Source organism: Sciurus carolinensis, chromosome 2 (assembly GCF_902686445.1).
Source record: "Sciurus carolinensis chromosome 2, mSciCar1.2, whole genome shotgun sequence".
NCBI classification, from domain to species: Eukaryota; Metazoa; Chordata; class Mammalia; order Rodentia; family Sciuridae; genus Sciurus; species Sciurus carolinensis.
In genome coordinates, this window is record NC_062214.1 from 163413794 (window position 1) to 163434787 (window position 20994).

At 39.2% G+C, this 20994-nt stretch overlaps 1 protein-coding gene across 4 annotated transcripts in view; it reads left to right on the top strand.

Moving 5' to 3' along the window:
- Syne2 (spectrin repeat containing nuclear envelope protein 2) overlaps positions 1-20994 on the top strand; it is a 319905-nt gene that overhangs the window by 165813 nt on the left and 133098 nt on the right. For all 4 annotated transcript variants that reach the window (XM_047541762.1, XM_047541761.1, XM_047541763.1 and 1 more), the window contains exons 46-53: positions 1315-1470; positions 2371-2636; positions 4211-6311; positions 8235-8557; positions 10355-10499; positions 11340-11558; positions 17460-17725; positions 19447-19615. In XM_047541762.1, coding sequence (XP_047397718.1) covers positions 1315-1470; positions 2371-2636; positions 4211-6311; positions 8235-8557; positions 10355-10499; positions 11340-11558; positions 17460-17725; positions 19447-19615 — 3645 coding nt within the window. The remainder of the gene's footprint in view (positions 1-1314; positions 1471-2370; positions 2637-4210; positions 6312-8234; positions 8558-10354; positions 10500-11339; positions 11559-17459; positions 17726-19446; positions 19616-20994) is intronic.

Genomic DNA, 20994 nt, shown 5'->3' on the forward strand with positions numbered 1-20994 from the left:
ATTTTAATCATCCGTAACCTTTTTGAAAAAGTGCCTTGTGCCAAGTGTTACTTCAAAAACCAATAAGCCTGAACAGCTGAACGCTCTTACCAGTTAAAACAGGTGAAGCTCCAGGCAGTATTTGTCGAATTTAAATAGGTTTTTAATTTTAAAATAGCTTTGGGAAAGTTCAAAGATAATATAATCAGTTCCCTGAAACCCCAGCGTCTAGTTCCCCTTATTGCTAACATCTCATACTACTGTCCAGGGAGTCGTTTTAAGACAAAAATTTCACCTTTTGGGGGATATGGACACATTTTGTTCTAAGATGTAATTCCTCAAAGGTTCTGCTGACAAAGTGTATGGCAAAATTAAGAGGTCTTTCTTTTATAAAGTTAACTGGAAATAAAAGCTAATATCTCAGCAAAATAACATAAATCTTTAAAAATTACTGTCCTGGGACCTGGTACACATAAGTTCTCAACGATGTTTATTGAAAGAGTGGATAAATGAATGTGAGTGTCCTGAGATGTCTGTGTCCTTTTGAGATATGCAGCTTCTTAAAGATTTCAAAAAAGATTGATCTCTCTCTCTGTCTCTCTGTCCATATATAGCCCATATATAAACTGTGCCACCTTTCCTAGGCTATAGTTCTTACTACTATATGGCTTAAGATATCATTTATTCTTAACATCATGAAATCCTGGTGTTTCCTTCACTTAACCACTTATTTTAAGTACAGATGGGTAACAATGAGTGCCTAGTTTTTGACCTGTTCTCTGAATCATAGTCAATACCAAATATAAATTTGGGAAATTTTGACTTGTCCATCCTGTTTTGTTTCTTTAAGACTAGGTATTATACCTCAGAGCCAGGATGCACACCTGTAATCCCAGCAGCTTGAGAGGCTGAGACAGGAGGATCATAAGTTTAAAGCCGGCCTCAGCAACTAAGTGAGGCCCTAAGTAATTTAGTACGGCCCCGTCTCACAATAAAAAGGGCTGGGGATGTTGCTCAGTGGTTAAACACCCTTGGGTTCAATCCCCAGTACCCACCCCCCAAATAAAGATGATATATGATGCCTTGATATATAATGGAACAACACAGGATCCTACACTATCTTGTAAAAATGTTTCACTTTCTTGGAAGTACCAACATAGCTATTCTTTATTGTATGGGAAAAAAAAAATCACCTTTGATAATGCCCAAATATACTTCCTTACAAGTCTTTAATCTGAGTCAATAGAAGAAATCATGATTTTTTTAATCAAGAAAAATAAAAATGATTCTTTTGGGAGGTAGACTTCTCGGCAATTAATCTTTTTATGTTTTCAGAATTCAGCCGCAGAAATGGTTTTGTCAAAACAACTTCCTCTCCATGTTCAAGAAAGCATGAACAACATTGAAGATGAGCAGAAAGTCAACGAGCTACAAAATCAGCCTTTGGAATTGGATGTTCTGCTGAGAAATGAACAATTAAAAGAAATAGAGGTACAGAAACACAGAAACACTGACCACAGGATGGCACCACTCGTCCAGCAGAGCACAATACCTTTTAATTACCAAAAAACCTTCTTGTACAGAGTGAAAAGTCTTATTTAACCTCTGCCTGATGATGAATTTGGTAACTGTATAATCATGTCCTCATCAGTAGGTTGTATAAATCTTTCCATTTAACAAGTGGAAAGGTTTAATGAACACTCGTCTTCTTTCTCTTTCAGAAAGTTCCTGAAAACTTATTCAGTAACAAAATTTGGATTTTTCTGACTTGTCATCCCTCCTTTTTGTGGTCATGTGTAGTCTTCCGATTCTGACAGTCTTTTTATTTTTCCTAACCATCAGAGTCACGGGTCCTGCTTTGTTCTGGCAGCTGTGTTTATAGGCCGTGTTAATGTATTTATGTACTTGTAGCTATGCAATCTAAAAATCCAGTACATGACCATGTATTTTTAAAAATGAAACTATAAATGGTCCCTACAATCTTAACCAAGTTTCCATAATAGGAAATATGTATCTAGGAATGAGAGATGATATTAGTAGTAGTAGTAACTAATAATAATATGACAGGTGATAATATTACATATTATTATAAGTAAATTATGAAAATAAATTTTCCTGCAGAAACTGCAGAAACTTTTAAGACAGTGGGATCATATAACTGATACTAAAGGCTGAGCCAGAGGTGAACTTTGGTCTAGATTTTATCTTGACTGTAGTGAAAAAATTCTTTTAGCTATCGTGGCTTTAGTTTCTCTGTTTACAGATGAAATATTTGAAATATCACCTTGGGAATAGGCTGTGTTATCTGAAAGAAAGAGGAAAGGAAAGAAAAAATGGATGAATGAGTAAATGCATGTATATGTTTACTGGTTTGTCTGGCTTGTTCTTTAGGACTTATATAATCGGTTTGAAGCAAAGAAAGCTGCCATTGAACCACTAGAACAATCTGAATGTCTCAACAAAACAGAAGCAAGTACTTTGGCCCTCCACAATACAAGATATTCAGCACACCACTTGGATAGTCTGCTTCAGGCACTTACTGCTTTGAAGAAAAAGAAAGAAAGCCAGTATTATCTCCTTAAACATTTTCAAGAACATGTCACCTCCGTTGAATCCTTGATGAAAGCCTTGTTGACAGAAAAGGAAAGTCTAAAAGTGTAAGTGTAGCAGTGTAGGACTCATGTGCTTTTTATTTAAGCACAGCCCTCACTACCTTGGACAGGCTCAGAGTTTTCAGAGTTTAGATGGTGAAGGATATCATGATTGTGAAACTATTCTATGGAAATGAATTCTATGTGGCACTGGCTTAGTCTGTTTGGGCTGCTATAACAAAATACCATAGACTGGATGGCTTATAAACAATAAAAATTTCTTTCTCACAGTTATGAGGTTGGGAAGTATAAGATCAAGATGCTAATAAATGTGATGTCTCTTAAAGACCCCTAAACCCATTCATATTTATAAGGGGTTTTGCCCTCATGATGTAATTACCTGCCAAGCTCCACTTCTTAATACCCTTAAGTTATTGATTAGGTTTTAAAATAGGAATTTGGAAGGGACTCATTTTGGTTTGTTTTTGGTTTTTTGCTGTGCTGGAAAATAAACCCTGGGTCTCATGCATGCTAGGCAGGTGCTCTACCACTGAGTCATATCCCCATCCTTCAAATAATCTTTCATAGCAGAAGCCATTTAAGAAAACTTTGTTCGTTTCATGCTAGGAAAAAATGTGTATTACTGAATGTTTTTTTTTTTTTCAAAGTAGTTTTAGTTGTCTATGGATGTAGTATCTTTTATTTTATTTATTTATATGTGGTGCTGAGGATCGAACCCAGTTCCTCACACGTGTTAGGCAAGCACTCTACCACTGAGCTACAACCCCAGACCACTGAATATGGTTTACAAATTAAGTTATTAAACAGTTCACAGGATAAATATCTGCAAAATATATTTCAGTCCTATGAAATTCATTGTTCTTTTTGATAAGAATTTATTCTAAACTGTGAGAAGGAGAAAAACGTGTATAATTATTTGCCATTTGCATAATTGGTTTGGATAGTTTAGTACATATTGAATATATATGTATACACACATACATGTATATATTTACACACATGCATATTAATGGTTTCCTTTAAAATACATGCACTCATTTTGCCATTAAAATGATGACAAATGGTGACAGACATAGTTTTAATAGGTGAACTTTTTTTCATTAAAAACACTTTCTATGTATATCTAAGTGAGGTTGACTTTTGGTAATATCTCTTGAGGAAAATACTTTATACCGAAAAGATTAGCTTGATAATTAGGACTTCTTAGTCGATATCTACATAATTATTGTTAGAAAGTTGTTGACAAAGGTTTTTGATATTATGGTAATTTCTCTCAGTCCTAGACTAACCTTTGTCCAAGCCCTTTACAGTATACAGTGTTTTTATATACATTGTTCTTTTCAGTTCTTTCTTCAGTCCTTTTCTTTGGTTCTCCGTTTTAATGATACCATTTCAAAGGCACGTTTTCTGCATTATCACCCCTTAATTGAAAGCCACAGCAAACAAGATTTTTATTTATATTTTAAGGATAGAATATTTTGTATAGATATCCTAATCTTCTTTTCTGTGACTTCAAAGCAGAATTATTTTCTTTTAATAATTATTTAACTATATGTTGATTTGTAATAAATGTTAAATGTGAACAAGCTCTATTTTTATTCTTTTTTTTTTTTTTCTAGAGGACCAATGGATAGTGGAACCTATCTAGACAAAATCAAGAAATTCCTGAGATCAATGGAAAAAGAGAAAGGTTCTTTAAGCAAGTTGAAAGCTGAATGGGAGAGCTTATCCCCTCATCTGTCTGACATGGATAAGAAACTGCTAGAAAACCAGATTCAGCAACTTGAGCATGGTTGGGAGCAAATGGAACAGCTGGTTCAGAAGAAGCATTTACAGCAGGTAGTGGAATACGGTGAATTTACCTCCCTCGTGAATAAGTTCCACGACATGGAGACTTCGCTGCATGAGCAGCAGCAGTGTCTGCTGTTAAGGCTGAACTCTTTAGAAGAAGAAGAGGGGAGCCACAGCATCATTGCCTCAGCCACTGAACTCCAGGCCATCAAGCATCGATTTTTGGTTTTAAAGACGCAAGCCGAACTTCAGATGAAAAGGATCTGGGGAGAAAAAGAAAAGAAGATTTTAGAAGATGCAATAAATAATTTGAAGAAGCAGTTGGAAACATTGGAGCCATTAAACCTGGAGGTGGAAAATCAGATGAAGAAATGTGATATAAAGAACAAGATAAAGGAGACTATCCATTGGGTCAAGAATCTGCTGAGTACACTGACTCCCCACATTTGCCTTTTCCCAGACGACATTCTTTCACAAATCAGAAAATGCAAGATGGCTCATGATGGTATTCTGGATAAGCAGCAGACCATGGAGTCCTTGGTGGAGGAGGTCAAAGATATCATTCCAAGCCTTACAGTGGATGAGAGGGATGATTTAAATAGCCTCCTGGAGGACTTACAGAGTCAATATCAAATGCTAGTTTTAACATCAACTCAGAGATCACAGCAGTTGGAATTTAAATTGGAAGAAAGAAGCCAATTCTTTGCAGTGATTGGGAAGGCTCAACTCACCCTTCAAAGAAAGGAAGCACTGATCATTCCCAAGATGGAAGTGGCCTCCACAGAAACTGAGCTAGAACATGTCCACATCACTTTGAAGGCATCTCAGGTAGAGCTACGAGAAATTGAGAGTGTGGTCTCAACATCTCTTCAGGAACTAGCAAACATCTCTAAGGATCTAAATGTGTTCGAAAGATTATTTCTAAATGACCGTTTGAAACATCTCAAGATCAGAGCCAACAGAACACAAAGATTCATTCAGAGTAAGTGCAGTGAAGTCGAACACAAGCTAAATTCTTACAGAGAACTCCATGAAGAAACATCTGCTCTCCAGAAGGAGGTTGACTATATACAGCATAAGGAACTACTGCTTAACCAAGACATAAACCAAGATGTGAAAGAGGAGTTCTATAATCTTAAAGACAGACTTGCTGGTGTTCGATGTAGGATCTTAAAACTGTTGGAACTTAAAGAACTGTTTCACTACACAGGGCTGAACTGGGACTGTTCACAACTTGACCAGTTGAAAACCCAAGTAGTTGAAAAAGAAAAGGAACTTGAAGAAAAAATCAAACAGTTGGATACGTTTGTGGCAGAACATGGCACATATCAAGCATTACTAAGTAAAATGAGGGATATAGATTTGCAAATTAAGAAAGGGGCTGAATTAGTGCAGAAAGCTCCTAATGCTTCACCAGAGAGCAGTATGCTCAATGTACTAATTCTGAATCAGAAGATTGAGAAAGCCAAGTACTTATATAATGAGATACTAAAGAAATTAAGTGAAAACAAGGCCTTTGATGACTCATTCAAAGAGAAAGAAATAGTACAACTAACTCTGAATGCAGAAGAAAATGATAAGTTACACAAGGTTCTCAAACACATGGTACTAGAATTCCAGCCAAAAGAAATCGATGAAAAGACTTTTCAGGACCAACTGGAAAATTCCTTACTTGTTTTAAATCAGATTAAATCTCAATTACAGCAGCCTTTACTTATAAATTTGGAAATTAAACATATTCAAAATGAGAAGGATAATTGTGAAGCACTTCTAGAACTAGTTCAGGCAGAAATGTGTAGTATTAAAGCTGTGACTGTTACTGAGAAGCAAAAAGAAGAAAATTCTCCTGAAATTAGTGACGTGGAGACGAAGCTGCATGACATTGAAACTCTTCAGATACAGCTTAGCAGGAGCATTGATTTACGCATGGTAAGTTTTTTTTAATTAGATATTTAATACATCTGTTTTCATTTCATGGCTTTCATTTTTATTTTTCATTTGTTTGTTTTACTCTAGTCAATATCTGTACTTCTAAAAAAGTTACAGTGTCTACAGAATTCTTCACAGGAAGATAGCTCTTTGCAAAAGTGTAACTTTATAATCTTGACTCAATCTACATCTGAATTCAGTACCTTAGAGTTTGAAAAACACTAATCTGACATCTCTATATCTGTTTCCCTCATAGCCTTTATGAAAATCAGAACTAAATTTTTCGTGTGTGTGTGTGTGTGTGTGTGTGTGTGTGTGTGTGTTTTGTCTTCGGAAATAGTAAGGCATGGCCAAATCCTGCCTATAGGCCTTGACTTATAAAGTTTTATTGGCACACAGCCACACCCATTTGTTCATGTGCTAATAATGGTTGTTTTCACGCTCCAACCATAGAGTGTAGTAGTTGTGATGTTTGCTGCCCTCTGTTGGAGGGCGACCCCAGCACACTCCCCGCTTTCCTTCTGATAGGAGGGCAGGTGTTTTAGACATCTTTCACACTGTACTCCACAGATGCCTCATGTGATGTTGTCAAGTCTGTCACGTTCGACTTATAAAATGGGGGAAATAACTTCTTTAATTCAAAGAGTTATTATTAAGTAATGTATTTGAAATATTTTGATAGATGTAAGTGCTACAGAAATATAAAGTCAAATGAGGAACCTGAATGTGTTGTTTAAATAGGTTCATAACACATGTTGAGAAATCTGAGAACCTCTCTCAGTTTTAATAGTTTCAGGAAACAACTGATGTAAACCCCCAAAATAATATAATTAGAACTGGATGGGAAGTGATTTATTTTGGAGCTAGGGGTATATAGCTCAGTGGTAGAACTAGCAGACACAAGACCTTGCCTGGGTTCAGTCTCTGGTACTGAAAATTAAGTCATGTAGTTGTAACTTTTTTATGAATGTGTGATCCTGGAGACCAAACCCTGGGTTGTTCTACCACTGAGCTACATTCTTAAACCTTTTTTATTTTCTTATTTTGAGACATGGCCTCTCTAAGTTGCTGAGTCTGACCTCCAACTTAAAATTGTCCTGCCTCAGCTTCTTGAGTAGTTGGGTTTACAGGTGGGCACTACTACACCTTGCCTTTTTTTTTTTGTACTGGAAATTGAACCACCCAGGGGTGCTTAACCACTGAGCCACATTCCCAGCCCTTTCTATATTTTATTTAGAGACAGGATCTGACTAAGTTGCTGAGGCTGGCTTTGAACCCTCGATCCTCCTTAGCTTCTTGAGTTGCTGGGATTACAGGCGTGCACCACCGCCCCCAGCCCATACCCTGCTATTTCTTATTTTAATGATAAGTCTAAGGTCTAGAGACATTCAATGATATGCCCAAACTAAAGGTAGTGGTATAGCCATTGATTTAAAGATAAAAGAGATCTGGAATTTTTTGTTTTGTTTTCATTTGTTCACAGATGCTGATTAAAGTTATACATATTAAACATATTCCACTGTTTTATTTAATTCATAGTCTGGTGAAAGAATTCCAGAGCAGGAACATACAGCAATGGACATGATTCATGAGACATTTTTCTGAATTTGGTTTAGATTTCTTAGAAAATCTAGAAAACACTCTTCTTCATACAAACAAAAAGTTATTCTTTTTTTTTTTTTTTTTTTTTTTTTTTTGTGGTGCTGGGGATTTGAACCGAGGGCCTTGTGCTTGCAAGGCAAGCACTCTACCAACTGAGCTATATCCCCAACCCAGTTACTCATTTTTAATACTAGTATAATATTGTTAAATCATAAGAAGTCAGCTCTTATAAGACTCAGAGATTAGGAATGCACACAAACATTCAAAAATGACAAAATATTTGACAGTGTTGTCACAGCATTTAAATCTTCTGTTCTCCAGAATGCCTTGAGTGATGCTTATGAAAATATAAAACTCTATGACGAAGCAGTTGCCAGGGCAATGGAGATCATCGCTTCCCTTGAAGCCATCATTGCAATGCCAAGAGTAGACCTTCATAATCCACAAGAATCACTAGAGAGGTTTCGTTGGAAACAAGAGGAATTGGAATCCACAATTGCAGACATCCAGGATCTCAGCGAGAAACTGGGAACTCTGTCGGGGCCTGAGGCCAAGCTGAAACTCCAGTGTGCTTTACAGGAACTAGTTTCTAAGAACTCAGCCATGAAGGAGGCAGCCACCGTGAAGGAAGCTATGGTAGAGAGGTAGGTCTTCTTCTTGAAGAAGGAACATAAAATAAGGTTTTCTCTTTAATAAACAGGTATGCAAGAGCACTAATTTGGACAATATGGAAAAGCTTTAAAAAAAAGTCACTAAAGAAAACCATAGCATGTTATTGTATATAAATTTTTTCTTATTAATATTGGGTACATAAGAGAATATTTTTGCAAGTATGTATATGATGTAAATAAAGAACCATGATAAAATTTTAACACTCAAAGTTTCAAGGATAAACATTAATTGAATTTTCTTGTGTGCTTCTTTCCTCTCCTCTAATAACTCATCTTAAAAATTATTTTTGTCACTTTCTTGCTTTGTGTTGTATTTTTGCTGTGCTTATGTGTTCTGTTTTCATGATCTTCAAACCAGTACCTACCATGTATGTTTTTCTATCACTTCATTTTTTTCAAACTCATCATATGACCCTGAGATTTATTCATGTTCTTTTCTGTAGAAAAATTCATGCACCTAGCTGTTGATGGACATATGAATTGTTCCTGGTGTTTTGTATTCACAAACACTGCTCGTAGAAACATTTTTAAATGCAAGAGTTTTCTGTGGGTATATCTCTAGGATTAGGATTGCCTAGGTCGCATCTTAAATTTTTAATGCCAAATAGTTTTGGCAATTTCCACTTAAACCAGCAGCATTTAAGTATTGCAGGTGTCTCTTATCCTTGCCAACACTTGGTATGTTGAAAACGTTTTTTGCTCAATGGATGAGTAAGAAGTGTTATCTGGTTATGGTTTAAATTTGAATTTCTATTACTGATAATGAGTTTGATCTCTTTTTTGAATGTTTATTAATTGTTTATATTTCCTCTTCTGTAGAATTCAAGTCTTTACTCATATTTTGTTGTGTTGTCTTTTTCTTACTGATTGGTAGGAATGTATTCTATATTTTTGGGACTGATTCATTTTAGTTTTGTGCATTGATATATCTTTACAAAGGAGATTTCCTATTAAATACCTAGGAGGCAAAGAAAACTAAAATCTCACAAATACTCTCAAAGCAAAAACGTGACCCTATAGCTTTCCTTATTTCTATATATTTTCATTTTACAGATAGATTTTGGGTCCTCAATTGCTTGACAGTTTATTAGTGTGTTTTAGGAGTTCTTTTTTTTTTTTAAGTAAATTTGATAGAGACTCTTTATTGTTTTCCTTGCAGAATTTAGGATCTGTTTTGTAGAAAACATTTTGTAGTATTTTTAATATATGACAATATTATGTTGAATAAAAAATATAAAATTTCCTACTTTGATTTTTTTACCCTGTAACACTACATTTTTTCCTTATTATAACACTTTATAAAAGTAATTGCAATTGCTATATAAAATTTTATATAATGGTTTCTTATAATTTACTTGAACATACCTTTTCTTAAACATAATGTTTGCTGTTTTAATTAATACTTTAGTGAGTTAAAAGGTGTTACTGTGCAGTATTTATCATGTTTAGGACGAATTTCTTACATTTAGCATTAATTCCTTAAGGTATATTGCAGAAGTGAAATTAATGAGTCAAAAAACAAACAAACAAACAAAAAAACCTCTCCAGTTTAGCTGTTTCAAGGGCAGCCTTATCTGCCTATTAAAGTTTGCATTTAAAGCCACCCCTGGGTCCCTTTGGAGGTGAGTAGTCAATGAAAACCTGTCGAAATGCATTGGATAGAAAAATCCTTTTTATAAAACTGAATGTAGAGAATTCATCCTGGGAAGTTCAGAATTTATTGTATTCAATAAAATATAATATCGCTGTTTTCTATCTGTGCCTCATCAGGTGTCTTGAGAATTACAAACGCTACAGAAGTTTTAAGGAAGAAATTTGTACTCACCTCAGAAAAATGGAGACAGTTCTCAGGCAGTCCATGAACCCATTACCAGGATCTTACAAGGAAGCTTTAGAGCGCTTGGAACAGAGCAAGGTAACCGTGTTCACGAGTCTCCCTGAGTCTGTGAGCGAGACTCGGAAGATCAAGCACAGCGGGAAATGTGGCTCTTAGAACCTGTGGTAATCCTCAGGCTGAGTTGAGAAGATTCCTCAAACCAGAAGCCAGGGGGAGAAAAATGAAACTGTGGTTTTCAAGAGATTTAATTAATTGGATTCACAGTCTAGTCCTCCCCCACTAGCATCCTGTCCTCTTTGATGGCCTCTGTAAACGGTCACTTTTCCATTACCTTGAGGGATGCTGCTGGATCAATGATAGAGCCTGTTGCCTACTGAGCAGTCATGCATCTGTCTTGAGCTCTGATTTTTTGTCATTTCTTAGACCCTGTTACTAAGCAATTTTAGTTTTTGCTTATTTGCATTTGTTCGAAGGTATGGTATTATGCTGCTAGGATTTGAATGAGGACTTTCTAAATTGTCAGTGTTTAATATCTTCCAAAAGCAAAAAAAAAAAAAAAAAAAAAAAAGGCAGAGTGATCCTGTAAATATTTTTTGGTGGTTACTATAGTAAATATTGTACAGATAAATTATCTAGTAAAATATGAGACTTAAAATAACTTAATTTATTTTAACTGAAATATTTACCTTTGAAAGTGCATTCTTAGGCTTATGGGTCAATATTTGTCCTCATACTTCCAAATACATGCAGAATATAGTTCATGGATAATTCTCATCTGGCTGGAATTGACTTCCAAAGGATAAAAAATGATCATAATTAAAATCACTAATTGTTGAAGATTTAAGATAATTTATGGGTTTCAGAAAAAACAATAGGCATATGTTCCTCCTGATCTTTTCATTTTTTTTTTTTTTAAAGGCCTTGGTGTCAAATCTCACGTCAACCAGAAAAGAGTTGATGAAACTGCGACAGGTCCTTAGATACTTGAGCCACAGGTGCACAGAAAAGGATGGCGAGTGTGTGCTCAGAGCCCTGTCAGCCCTGTGGGAGAAATGGCTCTGTTTGCTGCAGGCTGCCATAGAGTGGGAGATGTGGAGTGAAGAACTGAAGCAGGAGTGGAAATTCATCAGTGAGGAAGTGAGTGCTTCATTTTCAACATTGAAATCCCACAGTCTCTAAGCAAACGTTATTGCCTTTGTTACCTTCACTTTGTGTGTAAAACAAGCTCCCAACAGTACCGTCTGTATACATCACACATAAATGTTTCTAGAGGTCAGGCTCTGTTATGGTTTGGATAGGAGGAGTCTCCCAAAAGCTCATGAGGAAGACAGTGCATGGAGGTGCAGAGGAGAAATGATGGAGTTGGGAGAGTCTTAACCTAATCAGCAAACCATTCCCTGATGGGGTAGACTGAGTGGTAACTGGAGGTGTGTGGGGCATGACTGGAGGAAGTGGTTCATTGGGGGCGTGGCTATGGGGTATATATTTTGTATCTGGAGAGTGGAGTCTCTCTTTCTGCTTCCCGATCACCATAATGTGAGCTGCTTCCCTCTGCCACACTCTCCCACCATGATGTTCAGCTTCACCTTGAGCTTAGACCAATAGAGCTGGCCTTCTGTGGACTAAGACCTCTGAAGCCATGAGCCCTCAAATAAACTTTTCCTCCTCTACAGTTGTTTGGTCAGATCTTTTAGTCACAGCAGCAAAAAATCTGACTAAAACAGGCTCTGTTAGAATAGTATCAAAGAAACTCTTAGGCTCTTTTATAGTAGTGGCTTAGTTTCTTTGTGGTATATGATAATTCTTATAAATTGATAAGCTCGAGCTCTAAAATCTTTATTGTAAAGATAAATTAATCTCTCTTAAAAATAACTGGCTCCACATTCATTCTATCAAAGGTTAGAATTAGGCAACATGCATAAAACCAACTAATTTTGAAGTTAACTACAATTGTTAACTATGGACATTAGCCACAATTGTTAAATGTGGACCTAAAAGTATGAGGTATGGTGTTCTTTCTGAAAACTGCCTCACAGAAGACCCCCCAAATATATGCCAATCACAGATGTTAATTTAATCATGGTTTAGGACTTAGGCATCACATATATTAAGAAAGAAAATTAAAAATTGTATGAAATGATTGTAGCGTATTTTCTAATTTTCCCAAGGGCCAGGTATTAATGAGGTACAAGTCAGAACATTATATTAAAAAAATCTTTCTCTTATACATTTCAAACTTTGTGCTGAATTTAAGAAAGAAATAGGTGTTGACACTTAATTGCATGCTTTGGGAATCAAAATGTTTAACACTATCATAGTTATCTTCTTAGAACTCGATGTTCGGTGCTGGGGATCGAACCCAGGGCTTTGTGTTTGCAAGGCAAGTACTCTACCGACTGAGCTGTCTCCCCAGCCCCCTGAACTCGATGTTCTTGAAAACGAGTATCATTTCAGTGGTTCTGGTGGGGTTTGGTTAGTGAGTAATCTCTTCAGTGCTCAAACGCAAAGAAACTATGTAAGTCATCCTTTTGGGGGGTTTGCCAGCGCTGGTTCTTGCCTGTCCACAACGGTGCTATTTGTTGAGTTCCTGCCTTGTGCCGAGAAGGCAGTTCACACGCGATCTTGCTGCATCTTTACCTTGGCCTCTGGAGGTAAATATCACCACTTTTGTAGCTGGGGGAACGGAAACTTTAGGCAATAGCAAAAAGGCCCCAGCTGGAGATTGTGGGGTGAGGCTGGGGCTGTCTCACCCCGCACTCTAACCCTTACCACCTGGCTACGGCCTTGCCTTTAGTGGGCACTTGGTAAGTATTTTTGAAGTTCAAATTCAAATCCAGGTCCTGACTAATTCAAACACTTTGCTCTTTTTTATTTGACCCCACCATTGCTTTCTACCCATTTGCAATACTACCTTATGAATTCAGACCCCATGCTTGCAGAACTTTTAATTATTCTCACAAACATTTGACAAAATCTGCTAACAAAATATATTTCTCAAAGAGGAGCACAAGCGAATAAGCTCAGGTGGTAACAATGACACCGACTAAGTAGAGCACTCACTGTGTGCCAGCCACGATTCCACACGCTGGGTTTCCCAAATCACGTGCACTGTCTCATCCCCAAGAGACTCCTGAGGAGGTTTTTTTTAAATGTATGTTTAAATTTTGGGGAGCGGGGATGGCTTCTCACTGTGTTGCCCAGGCTGGCCTCCAACTCCCTCTGCTCAAGTGATCCTCCTGCCTCGGTCTCCCAGGTATCGGGTTCTCCAGGCACAAACCCTCCCGGTATCGGGTTCTCCAGGCACAAACCCTCCCTGCCTGGCTTCTGTAATGATGTTTTATTTTCTTCCGTGCTTTATAGATGAGGAAAGGGCGACAGTGAGATTGAACAACTTGCCCTAGTTCTCAATAGGATTCAAACTCAAAATCTGTGCTTCATCACTAAATCACCCAATTAAATGATATTTGCATACATCAGATTGACTTTTTTTCTGATGTTGGGGCTCAAGCCCCAAAATAAAAATAAATAACTAAGTAAATAAATAATAAATTTAATTTTTTACTTTTTCCCCCTCTTAAATCTTATCTCCCTATTTTCTTAAACAGAATGCGCTTGATATAATTATTAACTTCTGGTTATCCAGAATAATCATATATTTTATACTTTGACAATGATAACATCCTAGAATGAAGTCTTGTCTTCTAAGATAATAGGAGCTCTAAGGCTGGGTTCTTCTCCTGTATCAAAGTAATTTTTTTGTTGGTTTCTAATTTTCCTTGGTGCAACTAAGGTTCTTCCTCCCTTTAGACTTCTTCATAATTTACTGTGAACCTAAAAGGCTTTTGTTGTTGTTGTGTTGTTGGGTTTGTTTGTGTGTGTGTGTGTGTGTGTGTGTGTGTGTTTTGTTTTGGTACTGGGGATTGAACCCAGGGGTGCTTTACCACTGAGATACATCCTAGCCCTTTTTAGTTTTTTGTTCTGAGACAGCATCTCACTAAGTTGCTGAGGCTGGCCTCAAACTTTCAATCCTCCTGCCTCAGCCTCCTGAGTTTCTGGGTTTAAGGCATGCACTACCACACCCTGCTAGAAGTTTTATAACCAATTTTATTAGGATTTTATATTGAAGGAAGATCATCAAAGCCTCTCGTAGGTGGAAAAATGAATGCATAATTGTTATGGCAACTGTTTTACTGATTTGAGAGCTGTCTTCACCCCCAAATCGATAAAATTTAACATAAAGTTTATTGAGTTTTAACAAGTATGTAGAGTCACTTAACCACCTCAAAATCAAGATGTAGAACGTTTTGATCACCCTGAAAATTCCCTTGTTTCTCTTTATGGTCCTTGCCTTCTCTCACCTCCGGTCCCTGGCAATCATTAATCTATTTCTTGTCCTGTAGCCTTTTCATTTGCAGAACATCTCATACAGTATGCAGACTTTGACTTCTTTTCACTAAGCCTCATGCATTTGGATTCATTCTTGCTATTGCTTGTATCAGCAGTTCATTTCTTTTTTATTCCTGAGTAGTATTCCTGTTTGGTAGATGGAGTATAGTTTGTCTGTTCCTAAGATAAAGAATTGCCTGGCTTTTGAGCAAAATTATCATTTTAATGAAAACTATTAAGCGGCTGGGGGTGAGGCTCAGTGGCATTTGCCTCGCATACACAAGGCCTAGGTTCAGTTCCCAGCACCCGTTAAAAAAATCGTTGTCCCCCTTGAGTTCTCTTCCTCAAACACCAGCTGTACAAGACACAGCAGAACCTGGGCTTGGGGACTGCCTGCAGGTGGTTTATTTTGGAAGGTGACACTGGAGGACAGGGGAAGGAGACTAGGAGAACTGAAGCAGAACAAGGCTGAGCCTTTAGCTGTTCTGCTCTGGTTGGGTCTTCATAGCTGCGTTGGCCCATTTGTGGTTAGTCCCAGAACGGAAGCACCCGGGGATGCTCCAGGGGGTCTTGTTCTGCAGACATGGTTCTTTCAACGCCTGTGCGTACTGGAAACCCTTGACGTACTCTTACCCCTGTCCATGCAGCAGTTCCTTTATTTGCGTGGTGGCTCTCAAGCCATGTGATTGAGCGGGACCTCCTCTCACTCCCTAATGGAAGTGTAGTAGTCAGAATGAGAACCAAGACTTGCTGTCCAGCTGTCTTTAGCTTTGGAGATGATGGGAAGCACAGATTTCATAGCTCGGTCTCTCGGAGAGGGTCCAGCCTACACCTACTCCGGGTCCTATGGCAACTGGACCCAACCTGACCATGGACCCGAGAGGCAGACCGCGTATACCACAGTCACCCCTGCTGCAGGGCCTCATTTTCTCCAGGCACCCCTTGACCTTAGTGGCCTTGTTGGTAATGGATCTGATCAACGGAGCTGAGTAATAGTCCCAACTATAACAGACATTACCTCCAAAATCCAGAAAGGTCCTCAGGGCACTGTGTGTCTTTCTTAGTGGTGGAGGTAAAGGATTGAGCAACATGACAGAGGAGAAGCCCAGACTCTTGGGCCCTGGCATCTTAAGTGAGGCTGGGGCTTTCCGTTTTCATAGGCTTTATTGCTCACTCGGAGACACAGCTTACTGGAGTCCAGGACCTTGCTCACCATTTCACTTGACGCGATGTCATAAGTGGAGTTGGCGGGTGTGATGTTCCGTAATGTCAAGGTGCCCAACATCAAGATGCCTGGGTCTGTGTGAACATGGAATCAACATTACATGAGACAGGATGAGATAAATGGGTGGGCAGAGGAGCGGAAGACCAGGGGGGTTGAGGAGAGATGGCAGATCCATCCGATTCGGGGGACTTTGAGACTTTCTCCTAAGTCTTTGTTGAAGATTGGTGGAGCTCCTCATTTCCAGATGCATGTTAACATAAGTTATGTGCCATGCAGGCCTGTAATCCCAGCAGCTTGGGAGGCTGAGGCAGGAGGATTGTGAGTTCAAAGCCAGCGTCAGCAACTCAGCAAGGCTCTAAGCAACTAACAGGGTCTAAGTAAGACCCTGTTTCTAATAAAATGTATTTAAAAAGGGCTGGGAATGTAGGTCAGTGGTTAAGTGTCCCTGAATTCAGTCCCAAGTATTATAATAATAATAATAATAAAAATAATAATAATAATAATAAGAAGAAGAAGAAGAAGAAGTAGTAGTAGTTATGATTTCTGGGTGGTTGATAAAACCTGGTTGGTTTGGTGGTTCAGGCTGCTTCCTCTGTGGTAGGCACCATGAGGGTAATGAGTCCACTGAACTTACTTTTGGGACACTTGGAGATTAGAACTGAAAGAAAAAGGAACCTACAGGAAAATTTCCATGTCTAACAGTTGTCCAGTTGCTAATTCTGGAAGTCACTGGTGTAGTTTATTCTAACTACCCCTTTGTCTCAGGAGAAATATGGCTTTATCCAACAGAAAACTAAAGGGGAAATCAATTATTTTAAATATTCATCAACGTATCTTTTTCCTGCAGCAGCAACACTTCATTTATTTATTTATTTTTTATTTGTGTGTGTGTTGGGGGGGGTTACTGGGGATTGAGCCTGGGGCAGTTTACCACTAAGATGTATTCCCAGCCCTTTTTCAGTTTGTTTGTTTGTTTAATTTATTTATTTTTATGTGGTGCTGAGGATCAAACCCAGTGCCTCACATGTGCGAGGCAAGTGCTCTACCACTGCACTACAGCCCCAGCCTCCCTTTTTCAATTTATTTTGAGACAGGTTCTCGCTAACTTGTTGAGGCTGGCCTCAAACTTGTGATCCTCCTACCTCAGCCTCCTGAGTTGCTGGGGACACAGGCGTGCAACACCACAACCCTTCATTTTAATCATACATCTGTGTAAGCCATAGCTGGGGGCTATAGGATTCTGAAGAGAGGACTAATATTCCCAACGTAGGAGAACAAATATTTCTTTTGAACTGAGGTACGGCATTAGGAACCTGTTGAAGAGAGCACTAAAAAGTTATGGCTGCACAAGAATACATCACGTCCTCATCTGGTACCAGGATCTTCGACTTATTTTAGCTCTCTTTTGTTGTTGTTTATTGAACTAGATCGAACGAGAGACAATCATTTTAGACAATCTTCAAGAGGAACTCCCAGAAACTTCCAGAGCCAAGGAGGCCATGGCCACAGGGGAGCTCTCTGAGCTGCTGGACGCGTTACGCCAGTATGAGGAGAGTGTGGAGCTGCAGCAGCTCTTGCTGACCTTACTCCTTCAGCGCATAAGGAGTATCCGGAATGTTCCTGAAGCCCGAGGGGCTATAGAAGCTGTTCCATCCCTTCAGGAGATTCTGTCTATGCGAGAACGATGCGACAGGTAAGATTTAGGAAGAACGATGAAAGGAATGTACTTGGCCACGCTGGCTCCAAATTTTAAAACTATCAGGTTGAGAAAATATAAAAATATTGTAGAATAATGACAAGTGATACTACGGAATGGTATTGAATCAACACTGATAGGTCCAAAAAGGGATGGAAAAGATAAATCAAGTATCCTTAAAACAAACACTCATTCGCCATCTTGAAATTACTGAGTAGAACAACCTTTTTTTGGTACCAGAGATGGAAGCCAGGGGCACTTAACCCACTGAGCCACATCCTCAGTGATAGGATCTTGCTAAGTCGCTTAGGGCCTCGCTTAGTTGCTGAGGCTGGCTTTGAACTTGTGAAGCCTCCTGCCTCAGCCTCCTGAGCTGCTGGGATTGCCGGTGTGCCACCATGCCCGGTGTCGCTGGGCTTTTGACTGGCCGGCTATCGAGGCTTCCTCTGACACCTGCCCCAGATTCAATTTAACTTGCCAAAACAGCTCACAGAACTTGGGGGAACACTTGGGTTTGCTGACTCATTAGTAAAGGACCAAAAAAGGGATATAGAGGAACAGCCAGCCAAATGGAAATGCTTGGGCCATGTGTCTAGACACCCTCCCTTCCAGGCACCCCTCCTGTCCAGCAGTCCGAAAGCTCCCCACGTCCGATCCTTGGGGGTGTCTGTGGAGCCTTCCTTATGTAATCATGACTGATTGCATTATTGGCCTTTGGCCTCAGCCTTGGGTCCCTCCCCCTACCCCCGGAAGTTAGGAATGATGACATGGAGATGGTGAGGGTGGCACAGGAAGTCGGGACCCTCTCATCATACGGTCATCTCCCCTTGCACACAGTTCCCATCCTGAGGCTGCTCGAGAACCCACCCAGCGTTGCCTCATTAGCATAAAAGATGCTCTTGTCGCTCAGGAAGTTACAAAGGTCTCGAGCTCTGTCAAGAACCAGGGTCACTAAGTATTAGAATAATAGGTTCTGCTTGTGCTTCTGTCTGTGAGGATGTAAGCTTTGTCTCAGAAACCAGGGCAGAGGCCAAAAAATTAATTTATTATGCCACAGAATCACAGATTCTTACCAAAGATCTCTAAGGAAGCGTTTCCCCACCCAATTGCCTCTTCCAATATTTGCAGCAGCCACAGCAAATGGGGTCAATGGGAGAGAAGAGACAATAGGATTGTCTGTCCCCAAGAGCCTGCTCATGACCCCAGGCACACCTCAAAGTCATTTTCCTTTGAGAAAAAGAGAGGATAGAGGTGTCTGTGAGAACATAAAGTGTAGAGAGAGGATATTTAGGATGGAAGTTTTGGAGAGGTTTTTGATGGAGCGCTAGGCTTTGGTATGTTTGTGTATGTGGTGTAGAAATCATTGAAACATGGAGCCAGGCGCAGTGGCGCATGCTTGTGATCCCAGTGGCTTGGGAGGCTGAGGCAGGAGGACCACAGGGTCAAAGCCAGCCTCAGCAACTTAGTGAGGCCCTCAGTAATTTAGAAATAAAATATAAAAAGGACTGGGGATATAGCTCTGTGGTTAAGTGCTCCTGGGTTCAATCCCTAGTACCAATCAATCAATCAATCAATTTTTAAAATTGAAAAATGTTTTCTTCTTGGGAGGGAAAATCATTTTTTGTGAACCATTCAGACATTTTGTTAATTTTTGAAATTAAACTATTTCACAGAAGAGCAGGACAGAGAAACAATTACGTTTTGATGTTCTGTTTCAGGCTTTTTCAAAAAGCTCAAAAAAATAAGGAGTCACTGCAGAGTGAAATCCAAGAAAGACTTCGCTTTACAAAGGAAATAGTTGCTTTGAAGAATGTATTTCAACAGGCTACAACTTCTTTCCAAAATATGGCAGCAGAGGGCCACCCAGAAAGGGCAGAACAGTTTAAGGTAAGTGAGGAATGAACTAGCGAATGTGGCTGATACTGGCACACAACCTTGTGTTCAAAGTCCTTGGGACAGAGGCAACTCGTTGGTTAGGGTTGGAAGAGTGATTGGGAAAAGATGCGAGGATGGGGAAGCACATGCAAAGGCCCTGTGGCATGATATGGGCAGTCCAAGGAAGGCCAAGTGTGGTTAGAGGACAGAAAAAAGTTGAGACCAGGCTGAGTCTGGACTAAGCAGCCCTTTTCAAGTATGTTTCAAGTGTGTTTGGTGAAAGGGGCCTCAGACCCCCTTTGGGCAGCATGTTAGACTCTTTATGTCGGATGTGTTGCCTTGCCTCTGGTAGGGGCCGTGCATCTACTGAGAGTCATTTGGTAACTCGTTTCTTCAGAATTATCTTGCATTCTAGTTCAGTGGTAACAGTCAAAAATGACATTTAAAAGTTTATTCAAAAGTTGCATGCTGTGGTAAACCAGAGCTTTGGCTATTGACCATGAGGAGCATTTCCATATACCATTTCTGTTTAGTTCTAAATGACATCCTGTCCTCCCTGGGTCTAGATAAAACAGGTTGACACTCACACCAGCCCACCTGTGTCTGGGTGGCTTTGTTCTTTAACACTCCCCTTCTAGATTAAGAAAGGGTAACCGGTGACACATCATGGAGTCCTTTAAAATTGTAATCATTTGTCAGTGGAGTGACTCAGTCCATTAAAACAAATAATGCTTGAACAGCTCCCAAGAAACAAGACAACAAAAAAGCCACAGTAAAGTCAAGAAGTATTTTTCCACTTGATCTTTGGGAAACTTTCCCAAACAAATGAGTTTCTGCTTTATAATTACTACAGGAGAACAGCAGATCAGATTTTATTTCTAGGCCACAACCAATGGACTGTTTGTTCAGGTTTCTTTTATCTCCCCAAACCTGCATTCTTTGCAAGGAACTGGAACCCTCCCTTTTGAAAAAAGCCGAGTTCTGCTGGGCTGTCTAATTACACGAAAGGGACACTTTCGCTTCAAGCGTGGGCTTTTAGTGGCCTTGACTCATTGTGATGATAATGTAGGATGAAGTAGAAATAGCAACAAGTTAATAACAACACCAAAGTAAAACTTCTGTGAAACTTTTTGCTACTTGTAGCTTTTTAGATCAGAGCAACCGAGATACAGTTAAATCCTAGAGGTACTTTGGAAGCAGGGGGTATTGTAACTTCTTTTTGCCACAATCGTTTGACTCTCTGAAGAGAGATCAAGTTTAATTTCTACAAATCAGAAAGCATCCTCGGACTGAACTGAGTATCTCCCTGGGTTCCATCAGCTCACATCAATAGTGAGTTTTGTCGAGCAAAGTTTGCTTCTTTGAATCAGGAGAACCAGGAGGAGCTGGAA